At 48.4% G+C, this 18,719-nt stretch overlaps 1 protein-coding gene across 2 annotated transcripts in view; it reads left to right on the forward strand.

The window, feature by feature from the left end:
• The window catches only part of HIP1 (huntingtin interacting protein 1), a 157,434-nt gene that overhangs the window by 113,131 nt on the left and 25,584 nt on the right, over positions 1 to 18,719 (forward strand). For both annotated transcript variants that reach the window (XM_022588054.3, XM_022588055.3), the window contains exons 5-16: positions 4,185 to 4,265; positions 6,336 to 6,412; positions 6,872 to 6,933; positions 10,424 to 10,564; positions 12,546 to 12,603; positions 15,775 to 15,850; positions 15,937 to 16,077; positions 16,290 to 16,387; positions 16,781 to 16,853; positions 17,425 to 17,608; positions 18,132 to 18,220; positions 18,595 to 18,711. In XM_022588054.3, the coding sequence (XP_022443762.1) occupies positions 4,185 to 4,265; positions 6,336 to 6,412; positions 6,872 to 6,933; positions 10,424 to 10,564; positions 12,546 to 12,603; positions 15,775 to 15,850; positions 15,937 to 16,077; positions 16,290 to 16,387; positions 16,781 to 16,853; positions 17,425 to 17,608; positions 18,132 to 18,220; positions 18,595 to 18,711 (1,197 nt within the window). The remainder of the gene's footprint in view (positions 1 to 4,184; positions 4,266 to 6,335; positions 6,413 to 6,871; positions 6,934 to 10,423; positions 10,565 to 12,545; positions 12,604 to 15,774; positions 15,851 to 15,936; positions 16,078 to 16,289; positions 16,388 to 16,780; positions 16,854 to 17,424; positions 17,609 to 18,131; positions 18,221 to 18,594; positions 18,712 to 18,719) is intronic.

The raw sequence follows: 18,719 nt of genomic DNA on the forward strand, positions 1-18,719 counted from the left end.
TACAGAATATTTTCACCGACTTAAAAATCCTCTGTGCTCTACCTGTTCATCCCACCCCACCCCTACTCACTCCCCCCCCACCCCCCAACTCTTGGCAACCACTGATCTTTTTATAGTCTCCATAGTTTTACCTTTTCCAGATGTCATATAGTTGGAATCATATAGTATGTAGTCTTTTCAGACTGGCTTCTTTCAACGTAGTAATATTCAATTAAGTTTCCTCCATGTCTTTTCATGGCTTGATAGCTCATTTCTTTTTACTGCTCAGTAATATTCCACTGTTTGGATGCATCACAGTTTATGTATCCATTCACCTACTGGAGGTCATCCTGGTTGCTTCCAAATTTTGGTAATTATGAGTAAAGCTGCTACAAACATCCATGTGCAGGTTTTTGTGTGGACTTAAGTTTTCAACTCCTTTGGGTGAAAACCAAGGAGCTCCATAGTTGAATCATATGGTAATAGTATGTTTAGTTTTGTAAGAAACTACCAAACTATTTTCCAAAGTGGCCGTATCACTTTGCATTCCCGCCAGCAGTGAATGAGAGTCCCTGTTGCTCTGCATCCTCATCAGTGTTTGGTGTTGGTGTTCTGGATTTCGGCCATTCTAATAGGTATGTAGTGGTATTTCATTGTTTTAACTTGCATTTCCCTGTTGACATAGGATGTGGAGCATCTTTTCATATGCTTATTGACCATCTAAACATCTTCTTTCATAAGGTTTCTGTTAAGGTCTTAGGCCCATTTTTTAGCTGGATTGTTTGTTTTCTTATTGTTGAGTTTTAGGAGTATATTTATATGTTTTAGATAACTGTCCTTTATCAGATATGTCTTTTGCAAATATTTTCTCCCAGTCTGTGGCTTATCTTCTCATTCTCTTGACAATGTCTTTTGCAGAGTAGAAGTTTTTGTTTGTTTGTTTTTGCCATGTTGGGTCTTAGTTGCTGGCGTGGGCTTTCTCCAGTTGCGGCAAGTGGGGGCTACTCTGTGTTGCGCGGGCTACTCACTGCTGTGGCTTCTCTTGTTGCGGAGCACGGGCGCTAGAGCGTGCAGGCTTCAGTAGTTGCAGTGTGTGGGCTCAGTAGTTGTGGCTCATGGGCTTAGTTGCTCTGCAACATGTGGGATCTTCCTGGACCAGGGCTCGAACCCATGTCCCCTGCATTGGCAGGCGGATTCTTAACCACTGCGCCACCAGGGAAGTCCCAGAGTAGAAGTTTTTAATTTTAATGAAGCCCAGCTTATCAATTATTTCTTTTCATGGATTGTGCCTTTGGTGTTGTATCTAGAGTTATCACCATACTCAAGGTCATCCAGGTTTTCTCCTTTGTGATCTTCTAGGAGTTTTATAGTTTTGCATTTTACATTTAAGTCTTTGATCCATTCACCTTTTACTTTTTTTTTAATATAATCCATTTTAAAATTTTTTATTCATTTTATTTATTTATTTTTGGTTGTGCCAGGTCTTAGCTGTGGCTGGTGGGCTCCTTAGTTGCAGCCAGCGGGCTCCTTAGTTGTGGCATGAGAACTCTTAGTTGCAGCATGCATGTGGGATCTAGTTCCCTGACCAGGGATCTAACCCACGTACCCTGCATTAGGAGGCGAATTCTTAACCACTGCACCACCAGGGAGGTCCCCACCTTCTTGATCCTCATACATTTTCACATGAAGTATAGTTGTCTTTGATGATGAGCATATTTTTGCTTTTTCTACTTCTCACTACTTTCTGATTTTTCTATAATGAACAAGTATATCATAAAATATGAATTTTCATAGAAAATTAATACATTATGCAATACTGTCATCTATGGCATTGATGTTTTTAAACTCCTTTGATTACTCAACTCTCTTTGGTGCCCCTTGAGGCACCTTTCAAAGGATTCCTCTACGCTAGAGGATGTAGATGCACTTAGAAGAAAATGTAGAAGTCAAGACTCACGTGGGAGCCACAGTTATTCAGTTTAAGGTTCTTTGTGCCCCATTTCCCTTTTCTTTTGTATATAATGGGGAGTTGCCAGCATCACTCTGCTAAGCCTAGCTTCTGCCCAGGCACCTAGGACATGACTGCATGGGCAGACTCCGTGGGAAGGCTTCTTCTTTACCAGCTGGGTTTAGTCCCATTTCAAACCCCCATCCCAGGTATAATACCATAGATACTCTTAGTCTGTTGAAATCCATCTGGAGGAGGTGTTTGTTCTCCTGTGTTTAGATAGAGAGACAAAAGGAAGGAGATAGCCCATAGTCAGACTGTGATTACTAAGGATGGGAGACTTAAGGTTCTTAAATGAGAAACATCGTGCAGAATTTACCCAAAGGATGTTTGTACACAAGATGATACTGTAAGAATGTTCATCGAAACATAGTTTACATAGAAAAACTGGTCTACAATTAAAACACACAACAGTAGGGAGCTGGTCTGGTAAATTACAGTACAGACATATAATGTACTGGGTAGTCACGAAAAATAATGATACAGAAGAAAATTTAAGAAGATGGAAAAAATTGCAGTATATTAAGTGAAAAAAACCATATTGATCCCATTTTATCTTTTAAAATAAAGGTGGAGCACAGAGGATTTCTAGGGCAGTGAAACTACTCTGTATGATACTATAACGGTAAATCCATGTCATGATACATTTGTCAAAACCCATAGGATGTACAGCGCCAAGAGTGAACCCTAATGTAAACTTTACTTTGGATGATAACAATGCGTCAGGTTCACCAATTATAACAAATGTCCCACTCTGGTGAGCGATGTTAACAGTGGAAGAGGCTGTGTATGTGTGGGGACAGGGGGGACATGGGGAATCTGTACTTTCTGTTCCATTTCGCTGTGACCCTAAAACTCCCCTAAAAAATTAACTGTTTAAATTGAAAAAATAACATTGTGAACTCCAAAATGTTAGCCATGATTGTATCTGGTGGTTAGGTTAAGGGTGATTTGTTTGCATATGTACTTTTTTACATTTTCCAAATGTCCTTTCTAATTTCATTTTTCAATGTATATCAACATTTTATTAAAATTTTTCCAAATTTTTATTGTGGTAAAATACACATAACATGAAATTTACTACCTTAACCATTTCTTAAGTGTACAGTTGAGTGGTATTAAGTACATTCATATTGTTGTATAATCATCGCACCATCCATCTCTGAAATTTTTCATCTTGTAAAACTGGAAATCTATATCCATTAAACAATAACTCCCCATTCCCCTCCCCACCTCCAGCCCCTAGAAACCACCGTTTTACTTTCTGTCTCAAGATTTTTTACTAATCTAAGTACCTCATATAAATGGAATCATACACGATTTGTCCTTTTGTGACTGGATTATTTCACGTAACATAATGTACTCAAGATTCATTCATGTTGTAGTACGTGTCAGAATTTCCTTTTTAAGACTGAATAATATTCCGTTGTATGAGTATATCGCATTCTGTTTATTCATTCATCTGTTGATGGACACTTTGGTTGCCTCCATGTTTTAGCTATTGTAAATAATGCTTCTGTGCACATGGGTGTGCAAGTATTTTCAAGATCCTTCTTTCAATTCATTTGAGTATATGCTGAGAGACGGAATTTCAGGATCACATGGTAATTCTATTTGTAGTTTTTTGAGGAGCTGCCATACTGTTTTCCACAGTTGCTGTACCATTTTACATCCCCACTAACAGTGTCCAAGGGTACCAATTTCTCCACATCCTCCCCAGCACTTTTTTTTTTTGATATTAGCTTTCCTAATAGATGTGAGGTGGTATCTCATTGTAGTTCTTTTTTTAAATTTTTGTTGGAGTATAGTTGCTTTACAGTATTGTGTTAGTTTCTACTGTACAGTAAAGTGAATCAGCTATATGTATACATGCATCCCCTCTTCTTTGGATTTCTTTCCCACTTAGGTCACCACAGAGCACTGAGTGGAGTTCCCTGTGCTATATAGTAGGTTCTCATTAGTTATCTATTTTATACATCGTATCAATAGTGTATATATGATTCTATCTGGTGGTTAGGTTAAGAGTGATTTGTTTGCATATGTACTTTTTTACGTTTTCCAAATTTTCAACAGTGGATGTATGTTATTTTCATACTCACAAGAAATATATATTCTTTCAAAAAGAAATCCTGGCTGTAGATCTTTCAAACCAATGTTCTTCGTGTTGACACCCCGCTTTCTTTCCTCATCCTGAAAGGGCCACCTGAGTGAGGGGTATGGGCAGCTTTGCAGCATCTACCTCAAACTGCTGAGAACGAAGATGGAGTACCACACCAAAGTGAGTCTTTGCGACAATCCTGCTGCCACTGCCAGCCATGCACTCCCCCCGCCCCTGCTTCCCCCACCTCCCCGCCCTGTCCCCTCACACCTGGCTGGGCTTAATTGTCAGGTTTTCCAGGTAATGAGACAGCCTGGCTTCTTAGGGAGTGTTCACACCATATCCCAGCTATGTAAGAGGAAACGTTTTATAGAGTAACTGCAGTCAGGCCCCTGGGATGTGACAAGGGGCCTGGGATTTTGGCCCAGGTCTTCTGCACCTTTTGTTCCCCATTTTGCAAATAGAAAGAGGAACCCGATCCACCAGGTGGCCTTATAAAAATACTTCAGAAGCACTGACTTGACTGTTAATAGAAACAACGCCTTCCATTTATATAGTAAGTTTCCATGCAGGACCTTCTAATCAAGATATGACTTTAGCTGATATTTCTTTTTTTTATATAAGATTTTTTAAAATTTATTTTATTTATTAGTATTTATTTTTGGCCGCGTTGGGTCTTCTTTGCTGCACGCGGGCTTTCTCTAATTGTGGCGAGCGGGGCCTACTCTTCGTTGCAGCGCGCAGGCTTCTCGTTGCAGTGGCTTCTTCTGTTGCGGAGCACGAGCTCTAGGAGCGCGGGCTTCAGTAGTTGTGGCTCGCGGGCTTTAGGGTGCAGGCTCAGTAGTTATGGCGTGCGGGCTTAGTTTCTCTGCGGCACATGGGATCTTCCCGGACCAGGGCTTGAACCCGTGTCCCCTGCAATGGCAGGTGGATTCTTAACCCCTGCGCCACAAGGGAAGCCCTAGCTGGTATTTCTTACACACTTAATGCATGTAAAACTGTGTGCCAAGTGGCATATAAGATTAAGAAAAAAGGGTCTACTCTTTAGGCGTTTACAGATCTGTCGGAGAGAGAAGCTTATACACTTGCAGTAGCTGTGTAATAGTGCCGGGCAGGTATGTGTGCCTGCAGAAAAGTGCCAGGGAAGTTTTGAAATGATGGAGGGATATGGCATCCTAAAGGGCAGAATGAAGGAAGTGGGTCTTGAGGTGGCCCTTGAAGGGTGGGTATGAGGCACATAGGAGGTAAGGAAGAATGGCATGCCAGGTGGGAGGGAAAATGGCCAGAATTAGGGAGCTGGCGGTGGAAATGGAGAAGGTCATCATAATGTCCCGACTGAATGAGGAAGTAAATGCGACCAGAAGGATAAAGGCACCGGCCTGAGTCTCTGAGGCAGATGAGCAGGGGTGGTGGGCCTGAGGGCAGGAAGGGGCTGCAAGGGCAGAGCGCCGGGTGTTACAGCCCGAGAGGGAGGTGCCGGCGTGGAGGATTTCTTTCTTCAGAGCCTGAAGAACTCACACTGGCATTTAGAGCCCCCTTGGTGGACGGGCCACGCATCTCTCTGTGCTCCCCTCCACCTGCCCTGCTGCCCTGTGTTCCACCCGCTCCAGACAGACCGCACCGAGGAAGAGAGCAGGATACAGATACTCGACACCTGATGAGCCCACGTAACTTCCCCTGACTGTGCGGGCGCTTGGTGTAATATTTTCCAGCCTTCAAGTTTATTTTACTGATTATGTTTTGCTAAAGTTAATGTGAGAATGGGTTTGCCGGCCCTGAGCTCACAATAGCCACTTCAGGAGATGGCCAGAGGGCAGCGGGAAGCCTGGATAGTATTCAGAACATATTGGAAATAAGCAAAGGCTGCACTGCCTGCATGGTGCGGGTGTCAAGTTGAAGACCGACTGCTCTCACACGCTCGGTGTCATTGCACCACAGAGAAGATGTCCGTGGCACAGGCTGTGAGCGAGGGACCCTCCCCCGGGTCCCAGGGTTGGGATGAAGCCTTGCCCTATGATGATGGGCGGTGGGTGTTCTTTGCCGTGAACCAATCACAGGACCTGTGTGTGCGTGTGTGAGGCTGTGAGCGCTGCCACACCTCCCCAGGGAGCATGCAGGCACCTGTACCAAGCAGAATCCACCTGCTGCAGCCCGAGCTCAGCAGGGCTGGCTTGCTTGATGTCGGCTTAGTTGGTCTGTATAGAGAGCTCTTGAGGCGCCCTGTTCTGACTTCCTCTGCCTCCCTTCCAGAATCCTAGGTTCGCAGGCAACCTTCAGATGAGTGACCGGCAGCTGGACGAGGCCGGAGAGAGTGATGTTAACAACTTGTAAGTGGCTGTCCTCACATTCTGGACTCGATGAGAGAGAAAGCTTGGGTAGATGCTGTCACTTCCGGTTAGGGTCACAGAGGACCTGAGGGCAAGGGCAGTGGCTGGGGTGGGGACCAAAGCCCCTGAGTGACTTGACCTTGGGGCCACTTACTCCTGGTGCCTCCTCAAGAACCCTTCCAGGGCACCTCCCACTCCAGGCCTCCCTTCTCTGTGCCCCTCTCCCCTCTTTCTTTGCTGCTTTCACTGTTGAATTCGCCCTGCTTGATCTTCCAATGGCCTTAATATCCACTTAGTTTGGGGCTAAGAATTGAAGCTGGTGTGTGTGTGTGTGTGCGTGTCTGTGTGTGTCTGTGTGTGCACGTGTACGTTGGCGGCAGTTCAGGGCTTGGGGGCCGGGACAGGTGGAGCGCTGGCCTCGGGCCGTGGAGTATAAGCTCTCTTTCCTCTTGGGTCCAGTTTCCAGCTGACAGTGGAAATGTTCGACTACCTGGAGTGTGAACTTAACCTCTTCCAAACTGGTGAGTCTCTCCCTCCCGTCCGGCCCAGGCTTTCCTGGGCATTCACCTAACCCCCAGCCTGGTTCCCTGCTTGGACCAGCTGGCCTAGCCCCCGTCTCCATACAAGTTGTGCAGTTCAGGGCCAGGGAGATGGAACTGCCCACACTGTGTCTGTTCTCTTGGCCCTGGTGCAAGGAGGGGCTGAAGCCCAAGGGCATTTTCACATGAGCGGAAAGACTGCGATCCCCACCCTGCTGGCCTCCCCGCTAAGCCTAGGCCTCCAAGAGTCCAAAGACAGTCCCGGCCTCTGACAGACCCTAGACTGTGGCCCCAGCACTGGCTGGTCCTTTGGCCCAGGCTTGTGTGCTGCTCAACTGGGCTGGCCCTCAGGGTGTATTTCTGCCCAGGTGGCCTGCGCAGTCACCCTTTCTGCCCCAGCATCCCGTGATCCCTGGCTCTGTTTCCGTATGCATTGATCACTTGGGTTATTAGCAATAGATGCTGAGCTCCTCCTCAAAAATCAGGAACCATGCCTGCTCACCTCTGTCCTAGCCCCATGCCTGGCATATAGCAAGTGCTCAACAACCGAGTTTAGAATGCTTGCTTTCTGCATGAACAGCAGTGAATAAACAACAGGTGGACAGAGTTCATAAAATGTTGTCAACGGGCTTCCCTGGTGGTGCAGTGGTTACGAATCTGCCTGCCAATGCAGGGGACACGGGTTCGAGCCCTGGTCCAGGAAGATCCCACATGCCGCAGAGCAACTAAGCCCATGTGCCACAACTACTGAGCCTGCGCTCTAGAGCCAGCGAGCCACAACTACTGAACCTGCGCTCTAGAGCCTGTGCTTCCAACAAGAGAAGCCACTGCAATGAGAAGCCCGCGCACCGCAATGAAGAGTAGCCCCCGCGCGCAGCAACAAAGACCCAACTCAGCCAAAAATAAATAGATAAATAAATAAATTTATTTTTTAAAAATACTGTCGACATCCAGCTGAATGCTCTGGAATTATCTGGGGAGAATTAGCTAGAGTTTTCTAGAGAGAGCTCCCCCAAGTCTTCGCACAAACTCTTCCATCGTTAAATGGCGGTGGTTTTCTCATCCCCCAGAGAGCAGTGATTCGGAATCAAGAGCATCCTCTACACGTTTCCCCACCTGCCCCCCATCCTCGGTCACCTCTTGTGAGCCACAGAAATCGAGAGAGCTGGTATTAGAAGAAGTCTTTCCAGCTCCTGAGTCCTAGTCTGTGACCCTGTAAGATTGGGACCAGAACCTTCGGAAGGAGGCCCTGCATTTTCAACTGCGGGAAACGTGGGCCAATTACAATTAACATTTATTTGGTGCACTTGCAGTGATTCTCAAAGTGTGGTCCCTGGACCAGCAGCATCGGCATCCCCTGAGAACGTATTAGAAATGCACACTCTCGGGTCCCACCCCAGGCCTTCTGAATTAGAATCTCTGCGGGTGGGGCCCAGCTGTCTGTTTTAACAAACTCCCCAAGTCTGCACTGTCCAACAGCGTTGCCACTGGCCACGTGTGACTATTTAAATTAATTACGATTAAGTAACATTCAAAAGTCAGGGCCTCAGTTGCACTCACCACATTGCAGGCACTCAGCAGCCACACGTGGCTAGCATATTGGACACACGTACAGAGCCTTTCCATCGTCAAAGAATTCTACTGGAGTGATCCTATGGGGGTTCTGATGCATGCTACAGTTTGAGAAGCACTGAGCTAGAAAATAGTTTTCAACCCTGGCTGCATATTAGAATCACCTGGGGGGGCTTTTGAAACTCACTAATGCCCCAACCCTACCCCAGACCAATTAAAAAAGAAGGGGGCATGGAGGAGTTGCAGGCAGACATGAGTAGTTTTCAAATTTCCCCAGGTGATTTTAATGAATCTCAAAGCAAATGGGAAGGACGACTGCACTGTTGCCATGAGCTTTATAGGACATTCTCATTTAATCCTTACGAGACCTCCTTACAAGACCCTTAAGAGGTATGTGCTATTAGAACCATCTGCATCTTACAGAAAAGCATCTGGAGGCACAGAGAGGTTGAGTAACTTGCCCACGGTCACACAGCTCTAGATGTTACTAGATGCCAAGGGGCATTCCTGGAAAGCGGCAGGCAGGCTGGGAGATGGAGCGGCCTGGGGCTCCTTGCCAGCGTGGAGCCTAAGGAAGCCAGGAGATTTGGGGATGGCCGCCTCGCAGTGACAGCTGCTTTTAATTTGTGTCAAGAAGAAAAGCTGCCTTTTAATTAGAACCGTTTGGGTTTTTTTTTTTCTTTCAGTTGACAGACTAAGCCTGTTAACAGGGACTAGTACAGCCAGGGAAGGCCGAACACAGTGGCTCTGGGCTTTCCTCCGGGGCAGTCCCACTCACTGAGGGACTGCAGGGAAAGTCTTTCGGTGCCGGCCACGTGCAGGGTCTCCGGAGGCGGTGGGCAGCCTCTGCAGGGAGGAAATCAGCCCTGGCCAGTGGTGTGCACTCAGGGTCCACGGCCAGGCATCTAGGTGCTTGGTTTAGGAGCTAGGGGCAAGGGGCAGGGGGTTAACGTGGAGGGGTCTGTGGGAGCAGCTTGCTCTCTGGAGCCCGGGAGAGTGGAGGGCAGTACTTCCGTTGACCGGCTCCCCCAAGGACCTCCGTCAGCCTTGATCCTGATGGTTCGTCCTCTTCCTGGCTCCTTGCCCTGGGTCCTTGCAGCCTCTCCTCCAACTGTCCACCAGGGTTCCTGCATTTCCCCCCTTGTGGTGTTCCAAGAACCCTGTGACAAGCCAGTAGGAAGCCAAGGCTGAATTATTTCCTTCTTCGTGTTCTGATCAATGTTTGATCGTTTCCCCACGTGTTTTCTATTGCACCACCAGATTGGCTGCTTCTCAGGGTCAAGATCACCGTGAGACCAAGTTCATGCCTGAGACAGAGGGCTGGACTGGCTGTCAAAAGCCCCTTTCGATCCTGAAATACTGATTCCCCATAAAACGGAGGGCTTCCCCTGAACAAGAGCCCACCTCCCCATTAAATCAGAAACCTTAAAAGGGGATGTGTTCTTCCTGCCCATATTGGAGGGAGGTGGGGGAGGAAGCACGAAGCTCCTCAGACCGGAAGGAGGCATTCGGGATGCTCCCCCAGTAAATCCCTTCCGCCGGGCTGTGCACAGAGTAGATCAAGTTCATTTCACCTGTTTGTGACACACAGAGCATCTTGGCTGCCAGGGCCACAGGCCCCTGGTCTAGACGTCGCTGGCCACAGGGGCTCTGGCTTTTAACTCACCATCTCTCAGCAAAACCGCTTCTTGGCTTTGTGACCACCTTCAAGTTACTTACTCCCCTGTATGATGGGGATACTCTTAGCTACCCCATAGGAGTGTTGAAAGGGTTAGATGCATCACATGAGATCATGATTGCACAGAATAGGTCCTCGTGTGTTAGACTCCTGCCTTCTCCCGTCTGAGAAGGTCGCCTCTAATTTCCTAGCTCTGCTGCCTCTCCCCTTTCTGTCCCCTAGTGTTCAACTCCCTGGACATGTCCCGTTCCGTGTCAGTGACGACAGCCGGGCAGTGCCGCCTAGCCCCGCTGATCCAGGTCATCTTGGACTGCAGCCACCTCTATGATTACACTGTCAAACTTCTCTTCAAACTCCACTCCTGTGAGTATATGGGGCTTGATCTCTGGAAACTTCTGGCCGGAAGGAGGTTCACAGCCTGAGGCTGTCCCTGGAGGGAAGCAGCTCCCCCCAGTGCCCTTGGCTTTCTGCTCCTGACCCAGAAGGCCCTGGAGCTCCCGGCTGTCTTGAGAATAGAAGAGTAGGGCCAAGCCTTGCTGTGCTCAGGGAAGCACCTGGCCTGCCACAGCCGTGACTCAGGATGGTCCTCACCCTCCACCTCCAGCTCTACCACGTCAACATCCATGTGTGTCATGTACGCTGCAGACCACACAGATGAGGACAGACCCGGCCTAGACCCATAGGAGCAAAGGCGGCAGTTTCCAAAGAGTTCATCAGCGCAGTCTCTTTGCACAAATGGGTTTTTGTGGAGAAATGTAAAATATAAAACAGGGCTGCTCAAATCAATGGAAGGCCATACCTCCCCTAGCCACAGATCCTTGGGATAGTTTCGCGGAATGTATTTTGGAAACTACTGGTCTTGTGGACGTTCTTATCCGTTTATGTGCTTCTTTTTTTTTAGGAATATATATATATATATATTTTAACATCCTTATTGGGGTATAATTGCTTTACAATGGTGTGTTAGTTTCTGCTTTATAACAAAGTGAATCAGTTATACATATACATATGTCCCCATATCTCTTCCCTCTTGCGTCTCCCTCCCTCCCACCCTCCCTATCCCACCCCTCCAGGCGGTCACAAAGCACCAAGCCGATATCCCTGTGCCATGCGGCTGCTTCCCACTAGCTATCTACCTTACGTTTGTTAGTTGTGCTTCTTATTTAAAACGATGTGTGTGGGTGCTGCTTCCTCAGGGTCTGCATTGTTAAACCATATCCCAGATGAATCTGATGTGGCTGGTCCCTGGGTCACGCTGTGAGGTGGCCATCGTGAAGGGTATACACAGTCAGAGTGCATGGATGATGGAAAACCGAGAAAAATCAAGACTCAAATGGATATTAGGAAGGTTTTATTGTGGAAGTCTAGGACAAGGGGTACTCTGGAACAGGTCACTGACAAGGAGTAGTCTGGTTATTTAGACCAGAACAAGGGAAGCAGCATCACTGTCATTAATGTAGGAGGGTTTCATGGGAGGGAGGTTGGAATTCCATGTTCAAGGGTTAGAAGGGTTTTGGAGCAGGGGGGCGTGTCTGAAGGAAGCAGAGAGGGTAGACTAAATCCCAAGAAAAGAAGGCAGGCAGTTGCATAGAAGCTCTGAATACAGATGAACTTGTTCCTAAGATACTACAGAACCAGTTGCGCACTAGGACATCCCCACTTCCTTCTATAAAGTGGTGAGTTGTGATAAGAGACAGGTAATTATTTGGGTTTAAAGGCCTTCTTTAAAGGCAGAGCAATACACAAGACCTTCGAGAACTGTGTGGTCAGGGAAAAAGGGATGCTCCATACAGTATATGCTTTTCTGAAAATAAATATTTTCTTTTAGAATAGATTTAGATCTACAGAAAAGTTGCAGAGATAGTTCAGAGAGTTCCCATATACCCCTGAACCCAAGGGTCTCAGTCCTGCAGTCTTTGCCTGTCTCTGGCAGGCTCTCTTGATCTCTCCAGACTCATGTCTGTGCTGGGCCTCACCCAGTGTGCCCAGTGCACACAACCCCCCGGAGGGAGCCCGCCTCTGGGGCCTGCCGTGGTCCACCCTGCTGCTTGGGTCAGGTCACCGCTGCTGTAGTCAGCGACGTAACTTCCATCCTGCTCTGTCGAGAGTGGCTTGCAGTCCAGGAGCAATCAGAAGGGAAGATCTGACTGAAAAGTAGCCCCAGAGTCCCTGCTGGCCCCACTGGGCCCTCTTGGGTTACCAGTCCCAGGGCAACTCTAGGTCAAGAATGCCTTCCTACAGGGCTGGCCCTCAGCCCCAGGAGGGATGGTCCCTTCCCGCTGTGTCTTGCCTGCCCTCTGGTCCTGCCTCCTATTCCCTCTTAGTCCTTTCCAATTTCTTCCAGGTCTTCCAGCCGACACCCTGCAAGGCCACCGGGACCGCTTCATGGAGCAGTTCACAAAGTAAGCGGCTTAAGTGAGAGAAAGGAAGGCGAATCTAAAAGTGCTATAAAGTCAATTAATCCATGCAGGAAGCACTTGCTTTTAAATCATCGAGGGGTGAGGGTATCTGCTTTAATGCTTTAAAAAGCGAAGGAAAAGAAGATGGCAGCAAACCTACCAATGGCTGGGGAAGCTATCGGTTCTCTAATAAATCTCATAGAGAAAGACAGTTTCATTCATTCAGTCATCCTGCTTTATTCCCAGGGCTTCATCCTCTTCCGTTTTTCTTCTCCCTAAGTTCTCATGGTTTTATACCGTATACATGCTGACAACTCCCAAAGATATAACTCCAGCCCAACCTTACCTCTGGATTCCAGGTTCACATCCCCAGTGGTCTATTTGACATCACTATACCAAACTTACATCTCAAACTAAACTCTAGGTTTTCTTCAAAAACCTTTTTCTTTCCCTTCTATCTCAGTAAATGCTGCCCACCATCCACTTAGGACAGAGATCGGAACTCACCATTTTCCTCATTCCCCGCGTCCAATCTATTAGCAAGTTCAGATGATAATCGACAAAGAGGTCTTGTCTCTGGTCATATCTCCCATCTCTTCCACTTCCATTGCTGTCTACAAGGACCCTCCGATATGGACGGGATGCTCTGGATTGCAGCTCCTGCCCTCTGCAATCCTATCCCCACCCCGCAGTTAGAACGACCTTGTAAAAACATAAATCCCTTGCTTACAACCTTTCAGTGGCTTCTGTTTACACTGAGAATCAGTTCGAAGCTCCTCTCTGTGGTCTGCAAGGCCCCTACATGATCTGGCCCCTGCCCGCCATCTGTGACCTTGTCTCCAGTTCTCCAAGTGTTTCAGCCACGTAAGGTCCTCTTCCAGTTCCCGGAACATAGCCTGCGCTCAGAGGCTTAGCACGTGCTGTTCCCTGTCCTCAGGATGCTCTCCTCCCAGCCTAGCCAGCTCCATCCAGGTCATCTTCAGTCACCTCCACACAAAGGCAGTCTCTGGCCCCTCATTTGGGGTCTTTTTGCCTACCTTCTGCCCCTCCAACCCCACCCTCATATTCTCCATCACAGCACCCTGTTTACTTCCTTCCTGGTTCTTAGCATGACTTTATTTTTGTTTGACTGTCTTGCCCATTATTGTACTTCTAGCACCTGATTCACAGCAGTCAATTAAGCCTATAGCGTTCAATCATGTTTGAATGAATTAATAAGCTAATCAGCTAGTCTAGAAGAGGAAGAGCTTGTCTGACAAAACGGCAAATTATTCTGGTGCATTTGGGAAAAAAAATTGGTGACGAGATAAGTCCAGCTCAGCTTTCAATTAAGCATGCCCCAAGAAGAAGGAACGGAATGGAGGGAGAGACAGGAGGATGGGGCGGGGGGGCGGGAAAAGCATGAGCATGATGTTTTCCTTGTTAATTTCTTCACCCTTGACTGCAGGAAAAGCATCGCACCCCCACCCCCACCCCCACCCCCCCGATCCCAAGCGTAGGCTTCTTTTGCTGGTTCCTGAGCAGCAATCAGAGAGGGCAAGTTCGGGGTTGTGCTATCCTCCTGGTTTCCTTGTTCCGTCTGAAAAGCCTCGTATTTTTATTCTATAATAAATGACTTATTAAATGCTAGGAGACAGGCCCTGGGGCTGATTTCCTGGAATGTTAAATTCCAGTAGCTTAGGAAAGCAGCAGAGCCTATTACTGTTGGCTCCAGCCCAGAAAGCAGGGAACGTGTGGTCAGGTGATTCTGTTTCCTTTCATTTTTTTGAGGTTATAAAAGCATTTCCCATGAGTGCCGCCTCACCTTCTCTTCCACAGACACGGCGGCTGAGGCCTCAGTGTCCCCGAATTCGGGGAAAGCAACAGTGATGTCACAGGGACAGTCCTAACCTTGGGGTCTGAAGGGTTATCGTGAGACCCCAGGAGTTTCGTTTATTGGGCTGAGCTGGAGAAAATTCTGTGCTGCAGAGAGAGGGTGCTGAGATCCCTGACCCTCTTTTATTATATCTCAGAAAATATGTCTGGTGCCCTCAGTTTTGTTGGCCTTCAGTGTTTAGTTTCAAAATGGAGACCTGAGGAAGATAAAAAATTGGGGTTTATTTATTCCCATATTCATCCAAGATTAGGACACAGTATAAATGGTTTTTCTTCAACCAATATTGCTGAGTAATTCCTCCATGCCTGGTGCTACTTTATTTTTATTTTTTAATTAATTTTTATTGGAGTATGGCTGCGTTACAATGTTATGTTTGCCTCCACTGCACAACAGAATTAATCAGCCATACACATACAGATATCCCCTCCCTTTGGACTTCCCTCCCATTTTACCACAATGCATTAGGTAGAATTCCCTGTGCCATACAGTATGTTCCCATCAGTTGTCTATTTTATACATAGTATCAATAATGTATATGTGTCGATCCCAGTCTCCCAATTCCTTCCTCCCCACCCCTTTCCCCCTTGGTATCCATACATTTGTCCTCTACGTCTATGTCTCTATTTCTGCTTTGCAAATAAGATCATCTACACCATTTTTCTAGATTCCACATGTATGCGTTAATCTACGAGATTTGCTTTTCTCTTTCTAACTCACTTCACTCTGTATGACACTCTCTGGGTCCATCCACGTCTCTATTAATGACCCAATTTCGTTCCTTTTTATGTCTGGCCCGGTACTATTTTAAACCTAGCTCAGCAGGGCCCAGTCTCTGCCTTCTAGAAGCTTATGGTCTAGTTGAGGAGATAACAAATAGCTCTCAAATAAGGTGAATTCATTAAAAAGAGATCTACCTTAGTAATTAAGTTCCCTTCCCTCTTCGTATCATTAGTTGGTTTATCCTCAGAAATTTATTTTAATATTACTGTAAGCCAAACATTGCTAGGAAGATACATCTGCCAAACAACAGCATATATTCTACGGTGACGCAGAAATTAGTCTTGGGACTGTCTACGCTTCCAAAGGATTTTGTGGTTTGAATTACTCTTCCCCCAGTCAGTGAGGACTGGCTATAAATAATCTCTCCCTGCAGCGTCATAATTGCATCCTAGCACCATGGAGCCCATCTCCTTGGCAGCCTGTGCCCGGGGGCTGGGCAGGCAGTAGGAAAGCAGGGTGTCCCCTCCTTGGGGCCGGTGAAGACCCCCAGCAGCCCTCAGGCCTTTCTCCACCCTTAGGTTGAAAGATCTCTTCTACCGCTCCAGCAACCTTCAGTACTTCAAGCGGCTCATTCAGATCCCTCAGCTGCCAGAGGTAAGGCCACACACCCAGGGAGCTGCTGAGTCCTGGAGGCTGTCTTAGAGGCTGGCAGGTGGGCAGGGTTTGTCTTCCCTTTTCAGAACCCACCCAACTTCCTACGAGCCTCCGCCCTGTCAGAGCACATCAGCCCCGTGGTGGTGATCCCAGCCGAGGCCTCATCCCCCGACAGCGAGCCAGTCTTAGAGAAGGATGACCTCATGGACATGGATGCCTCCCAGCAGGTGAGGACCACTTAGGAGGAAGCTCAGGCCTTCCCGTTGCCCCCGGGGAGGACAGGAGGACCTGGGACAAGTTCAGCCACCTTCTAACCCAAGCGCCGTAAGTGGACCTGAACCAGATTAAGAAAGTATCCGTTCCCACGTGTCACTCGTGAGACCCACGCTGACCTCTCTGGGTCTCTAACCTTGTCCTTACTCCTTTCTGGTCGCCGCAGAATTCATACGACAGCAAGTTCGATGACATCTTTGGCAGCTCCTCCAGCAGTGATCCCTTCAATTTCAACAGTCAGAATGGCGTGAACAAGGACGAGAAGTGAGTCCGGGCTGTGGAGTTAAAGCACATGGTACAAAAGCTAAGTTAAGCCATGATCTCACTTGCCACACCCAACCAAAGAGGAATTCTTGGGCTTCTTCGGTAAATGTCTTGACCTTCGAATACTGGCCCCTTTAAAATCCCAGAGGAAAATCGAATGAGGCTGAAATACCCATGGACCTGTGGGTGGTAGATTAGTATCTGGAAACACTGACAGTCTTAGCGTATAACTTACAGGATTTCAAAGAATTGTTCCCAAATTAACATCGACTTTTAACCTCCTCCCTGGGTCTCCTAGCTCGCATTTAAAAGGCAAGGGATAAAAAAAAAAAAAAAAAAAAGGCAAGGGATAGAAGCACAGTGGAAGCAAACTTGCTGTCCTTCTGTTCCTAGGGATCACTTAATTGATCAACTGTACAGAGAGATCAGTGGCCTGAAAGCACAGCTGGAAAACATGAAGACTGAGGTATGAACTGGGCTCTGATCTGCGTCTGGGCTTCACCAGAACATGACAGCTTTTAATATTAAATTTGCTTCACATCCACCCTTGTTGGGCCACATCTTGACCAGGTCGTTATGCATTTCCAGTGCACTTACCCTTGAGAGCAGCATTTAAGCCGCGCTCCAGGGGCCCTGTGATAGTGGGAGATAATTGTGATCACCAGCTGGCTGTGAAGCTGTGCGGTGAGAGACCTACTCTTCTCACTTGGCAACGAGAAGGTTTGACTTGTAGCTCTGCTGGCATTTGCAGTGTCTGGTGCTGAGGCTTTACCCTGGGACCGGCAAATGTCCTCTCCTTCTTCATTCCAGCTGGTCCATCACGGCTCCCAGGCCCCTCTAACAGCACCAGAACTCCCCTGCCGTCACCCCCTGTTGTTGCTGGGGGGTGGCTTGTAGTGACCAGAAGCCTCCACTCTCGTGAGGCCTTGGGAGTGGGCCTCTTAGGAAGACCCAGGTGTTGATGTGGTCGGCGCTGGAGACGTGGCAGGTCGGCCCCGCTCGGCCCGCCCAGCGCTCATCCCCAGGCCCTCCCGCAGAGCCATCGAGCCATGCTGCAGCTGAAGGGCCGCATCAGCGAGCTGGAGGCCGAGCTGGCCGAGCAGCAGCACCTGCGGCAGCAGGCGGCCGACGACAGCGAGTTCCAACGGGCCGAGCTGGACGAGCTCAAGAAGAAGCGAGAGGACACGGAGAAGGCTCAGCGGAGCCTGACGGAGATAGAGAGTGAGCGGCTGGCACCGGGCTGGGCGTGAGGGTGGGGCCGGGGAGGGCGGAGCCCAGTGAGACCCCGGATGGAGGCTGAGGCCAGGCGCCAGAGCCCCCGCCTCGAGTCTGTCCGGGAGGCCGTCGTGAATGCCAGTGTCACCGGTCAGAAGGGCAGATCGGTGTCGGGCAGGTTGAGAGCCCCACTTGAGGCCCTGCTGCGAACACGGAGATGGGGCTACAGAGGATGAGGAAGGAGAGGGAGCCTAAGAAAATTGGTGGCATAAAAGCCAAAAACCCTGATAAAGTAAATGCCGAGCATGAAATGCTCAAGGCATGCATCAGTGGAGGGATTTGAATTAGGTGAATTCTTCATTAAAGAAGACTTCCCAGGGGACTTTATTTCAGTAGGGTTTTTGAGGGAGAAGGAGGTATATATGCTTGTGAAAAAGAGGGACGATCTTCTAGGGGTTCTGGCCTATTGGAAGGAGGGCAGAGGGTCCCCGCCAGTGCAGACCCCTCACCTTGGTCCTTGACGATACAGGGAAAGCCCAAGCCAACGAGCAGCGCTACAGCAAGCTAAAGGAGAAGTACAGTGAGCTGGTGCAGAACCACGCCGACCTGCTGCGGAAGGTAGGACCCTCACCGCCCCGATCGGCACGCGCAGGCCCCGCTGCACGGGGGGAGACGGTGACTTACGCCACGTGGCTTCTCCAGGGCTGGCGCCCCCACCGTTTCTTGGAAACCGCAGCTCCCTGGCCTCCTGTATCTCGAGCTCCACCTTAGGTGCCAGCCCCACTAGCATTAGCATTATCCCCCATCTTTATCATTTTGGCAAATAGTTGATAGTTGAGCATCTGAAGGTGACAGCTTCCTTCTAGGTGGGAAAGTGATGTCTGTGTCCGACTCTAGGGCACTCACGGTCTGAATGCCGTCATTTCTTCCGGAAGGAAGATGGCCTTTGTGCTGGAGATACGCTAGTTCGAGACACTGTGCTTCTCTTACAGAATGCAGAGGTGACCAAACAGGTGTCCGTGGCCAGACAAGCCCAAGTGGATTTGGAACGAGAGAAAAAAGAGCTAGAGGATTCTTTACAGCGCGTAAGCGACCAGGCCCAGCGGAAGGTGAGTAG

The sequence above is a fragment of the Delphinapterus leucas genome, chromosome 15 (genome assembly GCF_059928025.1).
Source record: "Delphinapterus leucas isolate spDelLeu-1000000601 "Yukka" chromosome 15, BTC_Dleu_Yukka2, whole genome shotgun sequence".
NCBI classification, from domain to species: domain Eukaryota; kingdom Metazoa; phylum Chordata; class Mammalia; order Artiodactyla; family Monodontidae; genus Delphinapterus; species Delphinapterus leucas.